Source organism: Bacillus rossius, chromosome 1, assembly GCF_032445375.1.
Source record: "Bacillus rossius redtenbacheri isolate Brsri chromosome 1, Brsri_v3, whole genome shotgun sequence".
Taxonomy (NCBI): domain Eukaryota; kingdom Metazoa; phylum Arthropoda; class Insecta; order Phasmatodea; family Bacillidae; genus Bacillus; species Bacillus rossius.
This window is the reverse complement of record NC_086330.1, coordinates 293614021-293632081: the sequence shown is the minus strand read 5'-3', so window position 1 is coordinate 293632081 and position 18061 is coordinate 293614021. Positions and strand designations below refer to the sequence as shown.

Genomic DNA, 18061 nt, shown 5'->3' with positions numbered 1-18061 from the left:
TCATTTCATCAATGTTTTGTTATGACGTCATGTTAAACTATCGTCCGTAAACCAACTTTACAGACAACCAGTTTTTTTTAATATTTGGTTTGATAATCACAGATAATGACTAAGTTTTATCTGTCACCACTGTTTAAAGTTACAAATTACAATTAAATTATTTTTCCTGATACACAATATTTTTAACCATTTGGTATTTTGGTAACCGAACAGAACAAAAATTAATAATGTTTTAACTTTGAAATCAATAATGTTGTCTTTATGATGAACATTTGTACGTGAATTGCTATGACGTAAACAATGCTGAGCAGTTTTTTTAAAGTTATTTAGATAAGATAAAAAAATTAATTAAAACATGCCACCTTAAATGGATTCAGACATAACCATTATTTATTTATTTATTTATTTATTTAATATTTGTTGCATGCCTACCTACAGCTTATGGCCTTGGGTGGTAGGCACAATACAAACACAGATACATACAGACAGAACAAAACAATACAAAATACAAGACAAGCGTATAGTCATAGGTGGATATTGGGGAAAGGGGGGCCACGGGGACGCGTGCCAACCTCCCACCCCACCCCCCTCAGAAGGGTAAAATATACTCTGGACACTACGACTTCTGAAGTAATCAACTTGTACTATACTAGGTACAGACTACCAGTGCCCCCCCCCCCCCCCCCCCCCCCCCCCACTAATGACAAATCTGGAGTCAATCATTGTCCTGGGTTGGCAAAGTGATAGAGAGTAAAATTCTCAGAGTTTGAAATGTGACAAACCAAATATGGAGAAAGAAAAGAAGAAGAAGAAAAAAACACAAAGGTATTTCTTTACCAGCAACTAGCAAATGGCAGAATATTAGACGTGCCACTTATGTTCTGAAAACTCTTACAGGTAGCCTATTTTAAATTATACCTTACACAATTTTTGAACATGTTATTGTAATGAAATATTATCTGCTAGGTTACTATTATATATTTTTTTCTTTCAATTCACACCATGCACAATTTTGTTACAACTGAGAACGTGAAAAAAGGTGAGTGTTCTACTTTTTGCTTTACTCAGACATGCGTGCTTGCGGAGTTTACAAACCAAGAACATCACGAACCGTTGCCGAGCGAACGAAACAAATTAGGCAACAGTTTGCGACTTGCCCATAGAGCAACTATAGTAGAGTATACATACATTTTGTTTCTTACCTTTGTTTGGCTGATGATATAATAATTCACTTATCCATCAACAAAAACGATAACCAAAATCAACAAGAGTACACAAATGCGCGCCATTTTGGCCAGCCTAACAGGCCGCAATGTGTACAGCCATGTGCCGATTATAATCGATACGTCGATCATTGTGTACGCGGCGAATTGAACAATCGATATGCATATTGTATCGTGCTGCTGCGTGAAGAACAAACACGGCCAAAATTTCCAGACGATTTTTAAAAAATCCCTGACATTTCCCTGACTTTTCCCTGACACACGAAATTCCCTGACAATTCCCGGTTTTCCAGGTTTTCCAGGTCGCTAGACACCCTGCACGTGTAGAACACAAGTCTCCTGAGGATGTTTGTTGCGAAACCATGTATGCTGAAACTCACGTCAGAAATGAAGGCCGATATAGTGTGTCCCTACCATTTCGCCACTCGAGACCTGAGTTGGGCACCTCTAGACCCCAAGATATAAATAGGTTGATGCGCCTAGAGAGACACTTGAAAGGTGACTCAAAGCTCAAACTGATTTACTCAGAGTTCATGGAAGACTATCTTGCCACGGGTCACATGGAAAAGGTTCCAGATGATCAGATTAATGTGACGCCAGCATATTATATCTCCCACCATTGTGTCGTGAAGCCGGAAAGCTCAACCACAAAGCTGCGGGTAGTGTTTGATGCGTCTGCTAAGAGCTCATCCAGTGTCTCATTGAATGACACACTGCTAACCGGCCCCAACCTGCAAAGATACATTTTTGACCTACTGTTGAATTTTCGGCTACATGCCTTTGTGTTTACGGCAGATGTTAAACAAATGTACCGTCAAATATCTGTTCTGCCCCAGCACCAGGACTACTAAATGTCGAAGATGTGGTTACCGGTTCTCACTCTCTTGAATCTGCTCTGGCCATCCAAAAGGACCTTCGATCTCTTCTCGCCAAAGGGGGCTTCAAGTTGAGGAAGTTTAAGAGCAACCATTCAGCGCTCATAGACTGGCTTCCATCTGAAGATGCTGATATGTCCTAATCATTTTGCTATCGCACTGGGTTGCTGAATTATAAAGATGTTATGTTGTGGGCGCCACCACGTGGTTCGTGGGCACGTGGACCCGGCGAGACTCTTTCTCCTGGTCGTGACGTCGCCCGTGTGGGGCGAGACACGCAACCCTATTCACCTACGGTGGCCCTAACACCCGCTCTCAGCGTCGTGTACGCTATCACCATGAAACAATTATCCCAAGTGGGCTCTAGGCGTCCCACACGCCATACACTCCTAAGGGCACACGTGGTTAGAATGAAAAGATGGAGACTTCAATGCGCCCGAGTTTTATTCACTCCTTCCTCTTACATATTTACTTATTAAGCGGTTAAAAAGCCAACGGCATGAATCAGCTTAGAGGAGGGCCAGGTCACCTCGTGGCCTGACCTACGATTCGCAACGCAGTCGATTTCAAAAGTCCGTCTGAGCGGAAAAAATATTTACGTTAAAGAGTCTTCCACCCGGAGTAGGCCTCGAAGCGGTTAAAAGCGATTCAGAAAAATTATTACACGGCCGGATGCTAAATGATCAGTTCTTACCAAGTATTGAAGGCGACGAGGTACAGCACGCGTCCTACTCCGGGCGGTTCCAAGATTAGACTACCTGGCTAGGGGATGTCATGGCGCCTCCTTCCGCTCCCGTTACCGTTAGCTGTTCAATTTACGTTTTTACTTACAATGAAATATGAATAAACATTTAGTAAACCAGTATTGATTAAGTTACTGCCTCTGCTCCTTCCACCTAATTAACAAAGCTAAATAAAAGAATTACAATAATGAAAAGTTAATTTGGTAGTTCTCTTAGCGGTCGCTTGTGGCGCTGTAACGTCTGTTTAGAAAAATGGACCTGCAAACATACGACCCTTGGGAATTAAAAGATAAAATAAAGGTTGACAATTCTTATTTAATAATTAGGATTTACGGGGAAGCCGCACCGACTCTAATTACTGGCCTCTTGTATGGCCGCAACACACACACTCACCTACACACGCTCGCCGTCGGCGGGACGTTTGAAATAGAGGGTGCTGGTGGGGGGAGAGGGGTGCTGCCGTGGACGGGTCACATCGGGCTTAGGAGGGGCGTAGCCCTGGACGACGTCAATTTGATCTGGATCCTGAGAGTCAAGTTGTGGTCAAGGTCTTATGACTTCAATAGAACCCAGCCTCGGACACCTTCTCCTATGTAATCCGAGGCCACTAGAGTCTTGTTACGAAGAGGAGCATCCTTGCCAACATAGCCAGAATATTTGATCCTCTAGGATGGCTTACTCCACTGCTAATGTTTGCAAAGCACCTATTACAACTGTTGTGGGTGCGGTCCATTGACTGGGATGATCACCCCCCCCCCCCTGATCTTGTTTCTCAGTGGGATTATTTTAGCCGGGAGCTCCCTCGGTTGTCTTCCATTGCTGTCTCTCGGTTCATTAAGGGTCCAGAAGGCTCTACCTATCAGCTGCATGGTTTCTGCGATAGTTCTGAGATTGGTTACGCGGCCGTGGTGTACCTGCGCATAGTGTGCCCGGATGATGGAACCATCATTCGTCTACTGATAAGAAAATGCAAGGTTGCACCAGTCAAAAGCCAAACCTTACCTCGCCTGGAGCTTTGTGGAGCATGATGAAGAGAATAATTATTTTAAGTTGTAAACGGGAAAACGTATAATGCAGGAATCTCTTAAGTGAATTTTACTGCATTACAAATATCCCTACCTAAACATATTAATAGAGATGGGTCGAGTCTTGGTTTATCGAGTCGAGCCGAGCCGAGTTGGGTCAGATTGACTCGACTCGAAAACCGAGTCACATATTTTATCAAGTTCGAGACTCGAAACACGTTTCGAGTTAAGTACCAGCATCGTGACATTATAGCACTTTATTATAGGTTGTCTTAACGTTTTCGCTTAGTCATTAATACAGTAAGAAATGATAATGACCTTTAAACAAAACAAATCCCGTGCAAACCTAACCTTGCCCGCTACCGTGCTACGGCGCTATAATAGGTACAAGTGCAACCAAACCTAGGCCTACCTTCATTTATGAAAGTGACGTCGTAACGTAATTTTGTCGATAGTGGCGACAGTTTATAGGACAAAATTATGTCACATGACCATTTTATATTAAAAAAAAGCTTGGAAAACAGCGTGCACTGTTTTCATTTTGTTTTTCATCCCGTGTTTACTTCAAATACGGTACCGCATTTGTTTACAAAATACGTCAATGGATTTTCACTGAAGAAAAATTTGTTGCAAAACGCACATATATTAATAATCATCACGTTTATTGTGGCCTGTTTATAATAACTCGTATAAACAAGAGATTTCCGTAACCTAAAAATAAAAACAAAAAATAATTATATTGTAATATTTAGTAAATAACACCAAGCCGTGATGCGTGAAAATGGCTGCGTGTTAGGCCAGCCAGCCTTGCATTTTGGAACTAAATTTAGCTGTGCTCCGCTACGCAGCGCTGCGTGTCAATAACGTTTAGGATAAAATTACTTTCTTTTTGTTTGAATAAAATATAATAATAACAACGCTCATGCATTTTTATTTGGCAATCAGTTACTGATCGCCAAATCAAATGCATGAAATATTTATTTAAAAACATATTGATATTCTTGTAGTTGTAACAAGTTCCGGGCGATTAATCTTGCCGCGGAAAGTGTATTTACATTGAGAATGTGACAATGTGACAAGGCCTATATCCCCTGAGCTGTTTGTTCGTGTGGGGATCTGCCGGTGGATAGGAAAAAAAAAGTTACGTAACTCGGGAAGCCTTATTTTCACAGAAGAAAGAGCCAAACTCCCGATCGTACATCTTCGTTTTCTTTTTGTTCATTGTAAATAAAAATGGCGGTGTTGATAAAAGGAAATATCATAAACAAGGCAACGGTATTTATTTGTACGCCGCCATATTTTTCGTTTGCAGTGTGTCCGTGAATGTTTATTTTGGACAACTCATGATAACTATGGTCAATTAGGCTACATTATAAATACTTTAAAACATTGTGGACGGTTGATATGGTTAGGATAGCTACATTAAAGATACTGTGAAATCTAGTTGAAATAAAGCTTAGTTTTTTATATTTAAATAACAATGATTTGAATGAATCATTTAAAATATTTAAATAACATAATGATTTGCTAATTAATCATTTAAAATATTTAAATAATGCAGATGCATCTTGGATACACAATTTTTATATTAATGGGTGTAGTAATATTTTATTTATCATATTCGATGCAAAAAATTATAAAATTATGAAACTCGAACTGACTCGACCTCTTCAAAAATTTTGTGACTCGAACTCGACTCGACTCGAAATATGAATTGCTAAACTCGGCTCGACTCGACGCCAAAAAACCTCAACTCGTCCATCTCTACGATATTAAGTTAAACTAGTCTAGTCGTACCATGTAAGCCGTGCTTTAAAGTAACACTGAAATCAGTGAAAGTATTAAGACACTAATGGTAAAACATAATTACCGTCTGGCAGTGAGAACGTCGCTGTATCCAGGATGACGTCCTTGGCTACATCGTTGAACATGAACTCGTCCTGATACTCCTTGAGGTACTGTGTGGACCTTGCCTCATCCAAGAACAAGGCGTACACACGCTTTATGTCTTCTATGGCAACCTGCACACACATACACATAGCTATGTAAAAAATATTGTTTAGCAAGACTTGTAGGAAAAACTGTTATTTTACATTCAAGGTTATATTAAATTGGAAGTCTTATATTGGAGGTCATCGTATGTTCAAGTTTGGTTAATATTTAAGATTGTCTTACATTCTGAAAACTCAGATATCTTATACTAATTGAAAAATATAGTGCAAGATGGTACTTCATAACCTGGCTCTAATTCATTGAGCAGGCCTTTGAATCCGCGATCCTCTACAATGCTGTATAGCTGAAAATCACATGCCATCATTACACCAATTTTCCTGTCAATTATGTTTTTTCTAGCTTCGCTAACGTTTTGTTTCTTTGTGACAGAGTCTTGGATTGATAACTGTCTATGAGAATTTTCTTTTTGTTTTGTAGCTTTTTCCCTTTGTTAATTCCAAATAATCCTTTTCGGCGGCTGGATGAAGTTTCAAGTGTTGCAAGAGACCACTTATTGAACAAGTCGGCGTCTGAATACATTTTTTGCACACTTTGCACTCACCTCACCCTTTCGTTTTTCGTAAAATTTCCAGAACTATCAGCCATTCTAATAATTACATGTACGTATCAGCGCTCAAAATAACTTAAAAAAAAAAACTGGTACGATCATTTATTTCCCGGTAATTTAAACTAAACTTAACCCCAAAAATAAAATAAACAAGGTATTGAGCTCTTTCCATAGATTATGGGACACACAAACAGTGAGTGTTCACTTCTTGCCGTATTTGTGCCGTTGTTGCTAGCGATCCAAGCGACGTTATTTCAAAATATGGTATATTTTTAAAGTGAGACATGTATTGGTGTTCGTTTGAATTGTGAAACGTCACTGTTTTGAAAAATTTTTACGTGAACGTGGAAAATAAACAATAGAACAACACTGTGTTATGTCGGCATGTAGTAACGGATTCAAGTTTTTATTTTTAGTACCTAGTAGCTCTTTTTTTCGAGTGTCAGTAAAAACTTCGCTTTATTTAAATGCATAAATAGACAATCAGAGCTAAGCAATACAAATTCTAGAAATTCTCGGAAATTTTAAAATGTTCTCGAGACGAAATTGAGAATATTTTGATCTCCATAATTTCTCGATATTACCGAGACTCGCACGTCTCTAGAATAATACTAATGCAGTCTGAGATTCATGTAAGACTTTTAAATATCTGTTACATGTATAGTTAGTCCATTTTAAACTATCCTGACAAGTTTAAACTAAAATGTATTTTGCTAAACAGTTACTGAACTAGCGAATGCCAGTTAAGTGTCCTGAATAACATAGAAACCTTAAGCAGTGACTAAATATGATAATATAAACCATGGATAAATATTATTACTGTTTTAATATCAGTTTTTAATGCAGAACAGTGTCCTTTATGCTTACTTGTAATCAGGATTTTAAATGTGATTTATACTTGAAGTTCATCATAGTGTTTTCAAAAGAAAAACTAAATCACAATAGCCAGATAGGGCTTTGATCAGGTGATAGCTGGGTGTGCAATGTTTGTTGTGCAATTTGCTTGTCTAAATTAGGGGAGTGCCAACACTAAAACCGTTATCACTGAATGTAACTATTGTCTTGATCCATCAAATGCAAGTAAAACTACAAGGTATATAATATTCCCCACCCCCCTCCAGAAAAATAGCACTGTTAATTAAAAATTACAAATTGTAAGCAAAGTTGTTATTTTTAAGTAATTCAAATTTTACAATTATTAGCACCTAATGAAAGTTAAAAATGAACATAGCTTTTATACTTCAAGACAACAGGGAAAAAATACGTAAAAACCAGGATACATAAAAAGAGGGAAGTGTTTGAAAAACATTTTTATTCACACTACGATGGAAACAATACGCAAATACACACCACACTAAATAAAATGTCGGAGATGCTTATATTTCTATATATTAACTAGAACTTCATTATTTCTAACGGTAAAACATTAAATCCAACAAATATTGCAGTAATTCACCATTATTTAAAGTTTGAACATGAAAATTTAGGTTCTTGAGTAAGAGATGGGAATGATGAAGCATTTCAAAATGTCCACTTTTTATGGTGAGATTATACTACACAATTAATATTTGTACTTTGTGTATAATCACGTGTTAACATAATAATTTCAGATTTATCGAAAATAATTCTATGTAATGTATGTAATTTTCTTTTGAATTTTTTTTTTTCCATGGTCCTTAAAAGGCGAGCAGGTGCGGTGGTTTGCCAGTTGCGTAATAGTTAGAGAGACAGAGAGTTCAGTAGCCATGAGAAAGGACTAAAGTTTGTCGGGGTGCTGTTGCCATGCACCTGTATTGGCTGGTATTTTTGATTGGTTAAAAATTATGTCACCAGACTTTGTGCTCTTTTCTTGTAAATTTTGCCACAAAAGCCTAGTTAGGAAATTTGGGTTAGGAAATTTGTGTAATGCTAGGTTTCCTGAGGGTTGTGCTGTGATTGGTTGGAGAGATCTTGCACTTGCCACTTCTCTCGGGCGGTGCACCGTTGCACTTAACCTCGTTAGTATGTGTCTGGTCGAGTTATCGGTAGGTCGTGTGTTGACTGATGACTCACAAATAACATATTAATGTAAGTTATAGAGAATTTTGTGGCGGTGGTCGAGGCCCCAGCATATTTAAACAACCTTTTTTTTCGTTTATGGAACTGTAACTAGAATTTTTTTGACCACAGTCTGTATTAGCCCAAAACAAGAATGAAAGAAAATTCGTCCATTGTTCCGAGGACGTGAGTCCGTCTGCATGTACAGGGAACTCATGTAAACCACGGGATTTACTTGCAAACTATATTTTAATAGTTATTCTTCGGTGCCTGCGGACAGTCAACTTGCTTGTTTTTGAGTCAGTGAAGAGGTTATGTGCGTTTTGCTTATAAATTCTACACGTATTTGTTCTCGTGTTCTGAAAATGGAAGCCATGAAGACTCGTGAATATTGGTGAGATATTAATAAACAAAAAAGGAAAAAATCAGTAGTTTGTGTCTGAAAGAAGTTATTTCTGTAACCAACAGTTAACAGTAACATTTCATCTGGAACTTACATATTTTTCACGCCCAATTTATTTTTGCATGTGTTCACGAATGTGTAGACAATTATTTGAGCTAGTCGGGAAGCCCTGGAGTGTGACAATGTTAATAAAAAATTTATGGGTGGCCAATTTTTTTTTTTTCAAATTCAGATTATATACAGTACAGAAAGAACTAAAGGCCAATTCAAATTATTTCAGGTTACCCTTGATGCTGGAATCCTGAATTTGGCTACATATGATACACATAATGCTAGCAGCAGCCTGGTGACAAGGAGGTGTAACGTGGCCTGACCTCGGGGTGTTTGCGCCGCCGGGCCACAAGGCTGGCCGTGGTAATCAGCTGGATGGAGTAGCGCAGCGATGTCTCCATGGCTATGCGCGTCAGCACGAGGAGGGCGTCGTCGCTGATCTCGCAGTCCTCCTCCTCGCATCTGCGCAACACAACAATTCATTTACAGCATGTCTACAAGAACCTGGTGAACCAGCTTCAACACGTTTTCAGAAGATTTGACTATAATTTCCTTACAGTTTTTTTTTCCTGCGAGGAACGGTGCTTGCGCAGCCGGATGCGTAGCGCCATGCATGTCCAGCACGATGGGAAACAGGAGCCCGGATGTAATGAAACACGCAGCACCTGCATCGGGCGCTTGGGGTCGTACACGATAATGCAGTGTAGGTGGTGTGATGTGTCTGGCTGCAGTGGCCTGACCAAATGGTTTAAAGTTTAAATTATAAGGACTACATGGGGTGCATAAATTAAAGAAAATTAAAGCTGAGCCTCTTGATACTCATCAAAAACATGAATAAATAAAAAGTGTAAAAGTGCATCAAGGAAATTCCTAATTTTCAGTACAATTCTTTAATCTCCAAATCCTGTTTTATAAAATATCTTGGTGTCAATCACGATTCCAAATTATATTTTCACAAACATGTTGATTTATACTCTACTTCTCGAAGAACATCTGCCCTTATATATAAATACCATTACAAACGTAGGCGGCACGAGTGCGACGCACGCCAGGTGCCTGGCAACCCCGCACGACCACTGACATCAAGCGTGCATTCCTTCGGGGATTACAGCAGCCCGCTCTCACCCCCCCCCCCTTTACCATCATGCTCTCCCTCCTTATCACCGTTTTCTATCCCCTGGCGGTCTGGGAATTCCGCGTGGAGTGGCATGAATAAAAATCGTTATTCTGGATACTTCGAGCATCGAGTTGGCCAGGGATGACATGACACGTCACAACCACTTCAGTCGGTTGCAGTAAGATTGCCAAAGGTATAAATGTGACGATGCCGGCCTCACGGGAGTTCAGAGAGTAGTGTGGAGTGGAGTGGAGTGGAGTGAAGTGCGAGTTCGGCGAGGACAAGAGGACCTCCCCCCCTACCCTTGTGGGCGGCATGACGGGAACGTGCCAGTGTGGTGACTGAGTGGTGCGAAACTGTGTGTGCTAACAGGTGCGAGGAAAGGGGTGAACCACTGTTGAGCCTAGCTCCAGTGAGGAGTGTATACTGTGGACTGGACAGATATTTAGTGATTAACCTGTTTTATAGCATAATCGTCACACGCGCATAATCATTGCACCTATATTTTAGGGCGTCAAAATTTGGATAAAAAAAAACCTCTCACATAAACGTTGCATTATGTTTTGGTCCCGCTATTAGATTCCGAGAGCTTTGTGTAGGTATCTTTTCTGTATAAAACAATGTGTTTTAAAGTAGAAATTTAAAATTTATTCGGACATTACCACTTACTTATTTAATTAACGGAAATACAAAGTTGTCTGATGTGTAAAATTTCTTTTAAAGACGTTTTTTAACGTTATAACCTTAATCTGTTCGTCTGCGTCGCCGCGGTGTACCGCTTATAAAAATGTAGCCAGCACTAGTTGGCATCATTCATGTTTGGTTATGTTGGCTTCCCGTACAGAGCGCACGCACGTAGTCAAATATCTATACTGATATCTCGCCAATTGCATGCAAGGTACGTTCTCTGTCGAGAGCTGAGTTAACTACATTTGTTGACCCGCTCTCTTTCGTGGTATGTACTACGACGATAGTTATGCGTTAGTTCAGGCTCACATTCACATTTTGTTTTTCTATTTAAAGTTGAAGAAAGGTTTTTGTTGCATGACTTATTAATTTAAATTGTTCGGTGTGCTTTTATACACTCCACTATTTATTAAACGTACTTTCCATGAAGGGGTTTGGTTTTAAAGAATAACTTTACCTAACCAAAAAAAAGTTTTTTTCCCGCATAAATGTTGCACCCCCACTTTTCCAACTTGATTTCAGTATAAAATGTGTGACGATTATGCGATAAAACATGGTAATGAACAGTCATTTTTAAGTGCGAGTGATTTGTGAACAGATGTAAAGTGTGGTGATTTAATTAGTAAGGTAAATATTAGTAGTAAATAAAACTGTTCAAAAATTAATTGGCGTATCCTTATGAACCTTTTTTGCCTACTCGTAACAATATATTACTTTTCATGAAACTAATTGTGACCTAATTATGTCCCTCTATTTGGCATTAATCAAATCTAAATTAGAATATTGCTCAATTATCCGAAATGACATCAAGATGGCTGACATTGGAAAAATAGAAAGTGTACACAATAAAATGATTCAACTAGTTATTACAAAGAATTTCTTGGCTTCAAATCTAACTTCCCTCGTAAATTACAGAGCCTATTTAGACTTGATATTTTTGTTCATAATTGTTATACAGTGAAACCTCACAAATACAAACATAAGGGGACAATTTGTGATAACGAGGTTTGTAATAACCATACTTCCCCATGTTGCACAAACATATTTTTGTACATAATGTCAAAACAAAAGAAAAATATGTGCATTATTATAGTACTATGTACTACAATCCTGCATAAGAGCATTCTCTTAACTAAAAACATAGTTAGCCTACATAAAAATTTAACACAAAATTATTTACAATTTTGAATGGTATGTTGTTACAACTTATTATGTATCTAATAGATCACTATGAAGATATAGGTAAAAAAAAAAATAACTATTTGGTTTGCTTCTCATTTTTTTAAACATACTTTGGACAAAGCCACATAACTGGTCAAAGGCTTTGATTGTTTCAGTGTCATATTGCAGGAAAGTGTAAACTGAAGGAAAACTCTTATTAAACTACATACTATAATACACAATAAATACCTCATTTCTTGTATGTATTTTTTTTTCATTGTATACTTTCACTTTACATTAAAGAAATATAATGTATAATAGCCTACTAATACACTATTAAAATTGTAGCCTTGCCCAAAATACATGACATAATAACAGGGTGGCTACCAAACTGTAAAGAATAAATTCACTAACTTTTCCAGGACAATCATTTTTATTCCCTCACCATGTGTAACAATCTCCTCAATTTTAAGCGTAAAACCTTCTTATTTTTGCATATTAACTAACTTATCAGATAACATACACAAATATATGTCAAACCAAAATCAGACAAACAATAATAGTCACATAATCCCACACACTTACCGTATTTACTCTGTCATGATAATTTGTTACATTTTGAGGTTTAGTTAGTAAAACAAACATAGACACTATTTATACACACTTTTAAGAAACCATTTTTGAGAGGTCTGTAATTTTCATGTCAATTATTTGTCTCTGAGCTTCAAGTAATATCCTAGCACTTGTTTTTTATTTATTTATATTTATTTGTGTTCCATTGAGCGTTCTTTTGGTAGAAACCATAAGGCTATGGAACATGTCAATTACATATCTACAGTTATATATATACATACAGTTTAACATACACAGTTTTAAATACACCTTAGCTTTCTTTTCTACAAGTTACCTTATTTACTCTGTCATGATATTTTGTTACATCTTGAGGTTTATTAGGTAAATCACACGCACTATTTATTCACACTTTTAAGAATCCATTTTTGAGAGGTCTATAATTTTAATGTTAATTATATTTGCCTCTCTTTGAGCTTCAAGTAACAGCCTTGCTTTCGTTTCTACAAGTTCCTTCAAATCGTTACTTGCTTTCTTCTTTATTGCTTTCGAAGCATCCTTCTGCAGATCTTCTTTTTGGCATAAATCAGCAGCTTCCTTTGAGCGTGCACGAGCATTTCTTGCAGCATGAATCAAACTTTAGGTTATTGTAATGTTGGACACTCCTCCTGCTGCTTTAACAGCATCATACATCATTGGCCTAGCGATTAGACTCTCTTCTTTCAGGTTTTCCACCACACAACTGCATTGACTATAAAACCTCGTTCAACATTGCTATTACCATGTGACAGCACCATCACAAGCTTCATAACTTTGCATAAATACTTTGTATTGTCATTACACAAACTCAGCCAGAAGTGATCAAGCCTCTGTTGATTTCGTAAATAGCTGTGTAACAATGCTGTAACACCAGGGCGTTTGCATAGATCCCTGTACTCTGAAGCAGATCGATCTGCACACAAACCATCAAGTAGTTTGTTGTCAACTAAAATTGACAGGAGTGTTTCAAGGCATTTGGATGCCACATTCACCTCAATAACCACAGCTGGGTCAAAACAGGACAAAGCTTTAGTTACTTTGAGCTTCAAAGCTGATCTTTCAAAAATATTTTTTGTGATTGTCTTTAAACACATTAACATTTTACGAAAGACAAGAATGTCAAGGTCTGTGACTTGTTTAGTACCCCTAACCTCTCTACATTTCCTAATGGCACTTCTAGTAGAATGCCCTATCTTTACTTCTTTCACATTCAAGAGGTTTTCTGATTTATCTGTGTCCAGCTTGGTGAGGGAACACTTTTCCAGCACATCGGACTTCATAAATCTGTCCATTATGTTTCTGCAAGTTGACGACAATGCACAATGCAAAAAAGAGGCCATTGGAGCATCGCTTTGAAACTCTTCTTAGGAATAGTTCTATGTCTGAAGCCACAGTTTTGAAGAAGGTAAGTTTATCACCCAGTAGAGGATCTGCGACACATTTTTCAACAATAGTGAAGCTGGCAGATTGGTTGTATTTCTTTTCTTTCAAAGTCGTTTTCACAAAGGTTACAACATTAGGTAACATTTCTATTGCCCTCTGAGCTACAACTTGATTCTCTAACCACCTAACAGAGCAAAATTTCTGTGGAAACAGAGTACTGGAAGTCCAAGTAGTATAGTCTGCTCGACATGCAGGAGAAAACTAAAACAAATTATACAAGGCTCACAGAAACGTGACAATATTCCAACCTGTGACTGTGATTCCAGCCTTAAATGCACAGTGCAATGTATGCAGTCCACAACTGCCCATGTCCAAAATCACTTGTTCAATTTCATCTTCTTTCATCGAAGCTTTCTAAACCCTTGAGAAACTCTTTATTAACATTTGGACCATCCATAGAAACTTGGACCAATTTCTTTAGGAATGGTCGAGCACAGCCCAAGAAAGCACTAAGTAAGTCATGTGCAGTGGTATGGCCAAGAAATACTGAAGTCAGATACCGAGTTATGGCTTCTCCTCTGACTGTGTCCCAAAAAAATATTTTTTATGATGTCCATTTGTTGTTTGTTTGATACTTTATTTAGACTCTAGTCAAATCCTACCGTAACATGATCAGAATCTCCAATTACCTGCAAGAGCTCATTTTCGAAATATGGACTTAAATCATACAATATTAAGTAACCATGTTTAGCTCACTGTAGTTTAATTTTCTCTGCAATTTTACTGTCCGGAGCAGACATACCCATAGATTAGTGTGTCGTTACAGCATGAAGAGTAAAAAGTCATTCAGCCTTTGTAACGTCTTCCCCCAACACAAAATAGTCCAGTTGTTTGTTTACGAGCTGCTACTGGCTGTGGATTATCAAAAGATAGGATAGACTTTTCATTTCTTACCTCCTGAGTGGTAGTGTACTCCAAATTAACCTCTTGAGATGGTTTACTTTCAAAGCTGACAGTATCCCTTGCAGGAAAAAATGCAGCAAGGGGCATAGATACACTTCCTACAACCTTAAGGTGTTTCTTAGATTCTGAGTGACTCATCACCGCTCGTCGCCCCATGTTACTTAAAGAAAATGTTGTCCGGCATAGTTTACATTTTGCTGAATGTGGAGATCCTTCAACTTCTTCCAGACAAGAAAACTTTGGATCGTAAAGCCAAAACTGAAACTGCACTTCTTCCTTGCAGACGACATGCTTGCCTCTAAAACAGAGTATTACAAAACTATTAAATGTTTTAACCATTCTTAAGGGGGATGGAAAGGTAAACAGCAGTTCAAATGACTCAAATGTATAATTATGTACAAAATTAGAACTATTATCTTTCCATTGCTCTTAAACATGAATTTCAAGTGATAGGCATAGATTAGTCCACTGCAGGGTAAATATTAAGAGTAGGCCTAGGTACTTATTGTATACCGGCTAACCTATTGATAATAGAAGCATGGCTTATTAATGAAAAATGCTTCTTTCGGTCTGAAAACATATTGTCATTTGTCAATAAAGAAAACGTTATCTTACCAATGTTTATTTTCTTCGGTTTTTCGGAGATTTTCAAAGCCCCCCCCCACCATATAGTTTCCAAGTTCTTCAGGCATGTTTGCAAATCTCCAAAAAACTGCAAAAATAGACATCAATAAGGTAGTTTTCTTTAATTGATTAATTTTCACGAAAGATTTATTTTTCATTAAAAAAAAAAACTATGCTGCTAATGTGCTACATAATATCAATAGTTTGGCTGGTAGACGATGAGTAGCTACTCTTAATATTTACCTTTCACTTTTCTTATCCTGTATTGGAATTCATTAAAAAAAAAAATGGTTTACTCCATAAAAGTAATGGGCTAAAAATTTGAATACAACCCAATAAACACTTTAACTCAATACTCACCTTTACTCTTAGCTTTCAGCAACGGCAATATTCTTCCCAAGCCCACGCGTTCATATCTGATCCCCCGCACATTTTTTTTTATCTTTTCTTCTACTTCTATTCTCTCCTTTTTATCTTCAGAACAAAGCCCGACTAGCTTACTAAATAATACTGAAAACCTGTACACGCCACTATTCAAAACGTTTACACAAAGAGGACAGCAAAATAAAATAAATAGTACATCTGAAAAGTAAAACGCAGAGAAGCACTACACGACTGGGAACAAAAAAAAAGCACACACGTTTTCATCCCAAAACGTTCGTGTACCACAGTTGCCAATAATACGAGAAAAAAAAAAACTATCTCGGTCATCTCGGTGTACTATGAGCTATAAAACTAGTAAGCATAGAATAATTTGGTAACGTACCATGACTATGGTGGCAATACAATGATGCGTGTGTGTGCGCGCGCGCCAGCCAGTTGTTATCAGCAACGCAAACACAGCAAAGAGTTTTTCATGGACCCGTGACATCAAAAAAGGCTTCATTAAAATGTCAAACTTAGTATAAATTATAGTATTCAGAATTTCAGTTAATAAATTGCTACATACAATTAACGAAGACTATGAATAATATTAAGCTGCAAAATGCTGCAGCAGGAACTTTAAACAAGATTTAATTTTTTCCCTGACTATTTGAAAAATTTCCTGACTTTTCCATGACTTTTCCCTGCTGGCAAAATTCCCTGACTTTTCCCGGTTTTCCCAGTTGGTCGCCACCCTGAACAAAACCACAAAAGTTTAAATTTATTTTTGATTAAATTAATTCATCTTATTTGCATTATACGGTTAAATAAGCATATACAAAAAAAATTAGGTGTTTAAAAAGTTTTCAAATGAAAATATACATATCAAACAAATACATACTCTACATATGCATTTAATCTTAATTTTAGTTTACCCTCTATAACTAGTAAATAAATATTACGAAATAAAAATATTTTGTATCAACAACAAACTGTCCATAAACACAGTGACCTAAACGCGATGTAGCATACAGATAATTATCATTGTAGTACACACCAACCATGAAAGAGCACGGGCCTTCAAATTAGTTCACTTGGCAAGAGACAAAGCCTGTGCGCTGAATGCAATTGGCGAGCTATCGATATTGATTCTCAACTACGTGCTCGTACTCTATACATGCATCAATCTAATCAAACACGATGCCAACCAGCATTCCACCTCCACTACGGCAACCGAAAAGATAATTGAAAACATGTCTGAAAGAGAATTTTCACATAGGACAACTTCGTTTTCCTGTTACTAAATAGTAAGTAAAAAGGTAATTTTCTAACGAAAAATGGATTTCAACTAAAAAAAAAGTTTTATATGAGAAACAAAGTTTTTGGGAAACTTCAACATCAAGAATAATAACATACATCGTACAGCTTATGGATAAAATGGCAGAAATTAAACATTTGATCATATCTTATGGGAAATTGTATTGTGTGAGAAAGTCTTAAATGAGTTCTACGTAAAAATAAAACCCGGTTTTAACATAATAAATAAAACATGAATATAGCAGGAACAAAGTAATTTTCAAGGTATAATTTGAGGATAAGTATTGCATTACATTTAATGACATGTAAATGGGACCTAAAGAAAATGTTCTTAATTGCGGGAAACATACTTACCAGAACGCAAATACAAGGTTTCACTTTAATGCTTTGTATTACCAGATCTTAATTAAACGTGAAACTAGTTTTGGGCTACAATGAAACTTCAAATGACATATTATCTGGTATTTTTTAATACACACGAATTAACACTGAAAATCATATACACGTTGCCAGGGACTTAAACAGGTTTGTAATAATAAGGGTTTTGGATTAAACAATATCGTATTGAGTTTCACTGCATTTATAAAATAAAATGCAGTTATCTTCTTGGAAATTCTGCCTTCAGAATTCCCCAATTCAATTCCAATCTATATTCAACATTGTGTACTGTTTATAATAAAAATTAAATTATTTATAAAATTATTTCAAACTAAAATAAGCTTAATATGAAATATAATAGTTTATAAACTTATGTACAATTTTAATTGGAACATATAATCTTTAGCTAATATTTTCTTTTCATGGTTTTAATTAAATATCTTTTATTTATTTTGTATCTACCATTGCTCTTTAATATGTTGTCCTGTTAATTTACTAATTCATTGTTCTCATGTTATTGGTACTGTATTAATTATATACCG

The 18061-nt window shown here is 37.0% G+C and overlaps 1 protein-coding gene across 1 annotated transcript in view; it reads right to left on the bottom strand.

The window, feature by feature from the left end:
* Window positions 1–18061, bottom strand: part of LOC134527754 (ruvB-like 2) — a 100297-nt gene that overhangs the window by 19204 nt on the left and 63032 nt on the right. Inside the window, 2 exon segments of the mRNA XM_063360683.1 lie at window positions 5737–5887; window positions 9241–9379. Coding sequence (XP_063216753.1) covers window positions 5737–5887; window positions 9241–9379 — 290 coding nt within the window.